This window comes from Galeopterus variegatus, unplaced genomic scaffold (genome assembly GCF_000696425.1).
Source record: "Galeopterus variegatus unplaced genomic scaffold, G_variegatus-3.0.2 Scaffold1372, whole genome shotgun sequence".
NCBI lineage: Eukaryota > Metazoa > Chordata > Mammalia > Dermoptera > Cynocephalidae > Galeopterus > Galeopterus variegatus.
In genome coordinates this window covers 34,627-37,784 of record NW_007727483.1, presented here as the reverse complement: position 1 = coordinate 37,784, position 3,158 = coordinate 34,627, and the positions used below count along the sequence as shown (strand labels likewise).

Below are 3,158 nucleotides of genomic sequence, written 5' to 3'. Positions count from 1 at the left end.
ATCTATCTATCTATCTATCTATCTATCTCTCTCTCTCTCTCTCTCTCTGTCTCTCTCTCTCTCTATCTCCCTTTCTCTCGCTCTCTCTCTCTCTCTCTCTCGCTCTATCTCTATCTGTCTCTCTCTCTCTCTCTCTCTCTCTCTCTCTCTCTCACACACACACACACACACACAGGGCAAACCCTTCAAGAATCCCGTGAGGAAATAAACCTTTATTACAAAAATAAATTTTGATGTCGCTTGAATTTTGGCCCTGACTCTGAGCCCAAGCTGAAACTGCAAGAAAAGACTTATGGTATTGTGAAAGAAACTATGGGAGATTTCAGCAGAATGTGAACAGATTCTTTTTTAGTCACTCATCATGTCCTATGTGGATCTTCCCTCACCACCAATCCCCCATCCCCCACCCAACCACCATGTTTTTTCTTCCCTAACTTGTTAAAATGAGACTATAATGGGGAACATTCAAATGTTGCAGTCAATGGGTAATTTTATCTTCACATGCTTACTTTATTCAGAAGAAATCATATTAGGCCACTTCCTGGCTATCCTACTCTTGACCTAACCACCACCACCCCTCCCCTGCAAACCCGTCTTCTCCCAAAATCCTAAAGCAGTAAGTAAAAGTCCTTAATCTCCCCAGGATGGGTTATGTCTGCCACATGATGACATGTCTTCAATGTGTTTGATATTAAGGCTCGATTTAGATAATAACCATGTCCTTCTCTACAACATTAAATTGAGGGTTGTCTTAGTCCATTCGGGCTACTATAACAAAATACCATAAACTCAGTGGCTTATAAATAACAGAAATTTCCCATAGTTGTGGAGGCTGGAAACTCCAAGATAAAGATGCTGCCAGATTCAGTGTCTGATGAGAACCTGTTTCCTGGTTCATAGATGGCACCCTTTCCCTATGGCCTCACATGGTAGAAAAAGGCAAGGCAACTCTCTGGGGCTGCTTTTATAAGGGCACTAATCCCATTCATGAAGGCTTTGCCCTCGTGTCCTGATCACCTCCCAATAGACCCACCTTCTAATACTATCACATTAGGAATTAAGTTTCAACATATGAATTTGGAGGGGACCTAAACATTGCCCATAGCAGGGGTTATTATACAGGTCAGGACTTTGTGATTAATTAGGAAGAAATACTCAACCTGAATAACTAACGTTTCACCTTTACCAATCACCCAAATATGGTTAGACATGTGATCAGCCTTCCCTCTCTAGTAGGAAGCTATGCAACACAGCATAGTGATAACAGCCAAACACAGGCTTTGGAAATGTACTGATCTGAGTTCAAATCCCCAGCCCCATTACTGGCTGAGTTTAAGGTTACTTAAACTCTCAGTACCTCAGTTTCTTCATCCATAAAATAGACAAGGCCAATATTCAATTAGTGTGTGTGACTATGGCTGTACTGATTGTCTACAGGTATTCATTTTAATTGGTCAGGGCCTATGTTAAATCTTTGAGTATCACCCCTTAAAATGGAGATAATAATGGTACTTACCATAAAGAATTGTTCTGAGGATTACATGAGATAAGGTACACAAAGTGCTTAGCACTGTGCTTGGCAAACAGGAGACACTCAAGAAATGTTAGCCACTATTATTAGCAATATAGGCAGTAATTTCCTGCCATGAAAAGGCAGGGACGTTTTTTTCTTCCTTCTCCATCCTGGGTCAACATAGCCTCAAGTTTTTGCTCCATACTTTCTGTAATTACAAAGAATTTATTATAATCAGGAATAGTCTAAATCTTGTCACTTACCAAATTACCCTTTAATTTATCAAAGATTTCCTCACATCCAGGTGTCTCAATTTCTTTTTTATTCCCCCTTGCAGCTGGCCAGTAAGGGGAGGGTGTCTTACCTTCTTTATCAAGCCTTTCCTAGCCAATACATTAGTAAGGGAATTTGTTGGGTTAAACTGAGTTACGAGCTTGTGGTAATAATCAGTGCCAGCCTTCATCTGCTTCTTTATGTCTGGGTTGCCCCACTTCCCAATCATCTCAGCTGTAACTCAAATAAACAAGATTCTGCTATTGGTTACTCTCAAGACCAGAATCATCAGCTTAGGCAATCCAGATGGACATTTGCTCACCTTCTTAGTAAGTCCACTTTTTGGAGTTACCTAGAAAACAGTCCCCAAATATCCCAGACTAGTTTCCATATTTACATTTTAAATGGCTATCTCATCACTGTATGCAAATGCAAGGTCATTTGCTCCAGACAAGAAAGTATTGTCCACCACCAAAACATAGCCAAAGTATTTATTCCAAAAGGAAATAAATTCCATTTTAATCACTATCAAAGCACACCAACTGAATATTTGCCTTGTCCATTTTTTGGATAAGGAAACTGAAGTACAAAGGGTTACAGTAACCTGCCCAAGAAACACTAGCCATGTTGGTTTTTGCCTTCTGTATGCTGATACGCTTTGGCTGCAAGCAACAAAAAACCCAGACAAAAGGCAAGCACTAAGTTTGGTTAATTCACATACTTGATGACATTATCCAAGAGCCAAGTTTTCTCCATTATCTGCTCTGCCATCCTCAGCATGTTGGCTTTATCCCCAGGATAGCTGCCATTTAGGGACTGGGGCAATATGCTCCTTTATTTACATCCAGAGGAAGAGAATAATAAAATCACTCCCCAATCTTAGAATTAAATATTTCCCTCCATTTTCATTGGATAGATGCCCATTTCTGAACCATTATCTGTCATCAGGGGAATCCACTGACATATTCTAATCAGCACACACCTGGAGCTAGTTGTGGGGTGAATACCTGTACAAACCTGAGGTTCTGTTAGGAAGGAAGAAGGGCCAATGACTGAGAGCGGTAGGACAGTAGGGATACTAAGGCAGGTCTATTCCTGGGAGACATGGAACTCTTCTGATGGTCAACTTTGGCTTGAGCATTTTCCAGCAGCTCAAGGATTCCTGATAACTGACTTGAATCATAAACTAATGGCCTTCCCAGTTTCCTTCACATTTTCTCTCACAGACATTTCCCCTAATACATTTCTTGCGCATCTAATCCTGTTTTGTGTATCTGCTTTTCAGAGGACCTAAGCTAAAACAATCACCAATCAACCAAATCAATACCTTCTTTTCTTTTCTTTTTTTTTTTTTTTTTTTTTTTTTTTTTTT

At 40.1% G+C, this 3,158-nt stretch overlaps 1 protein-coding gene across 1 annotated transcript in view; it reads right to left on the bottom strand.

Moving 5' to 3' along the window:
- Window positions 1–2,015, bottom strand: part of NHSL2 (NHS-like 2) — a 257,924-nt gene extending 255,909 nt beyond the window's left edge. Inside the window, exon 1 of the mRNA XM_008576611.1 lies at window positions 1,944–2,015. Coding sequence (XP_008574833.1) covers window positions 1,944–2,015 — 72 coding nt within the window. The remainder of the gene's footprint in view (window positions 1–1,943) is intronic.
- Window positions 2,016–3,158: the final 1,143 nt, after the last annotated feature.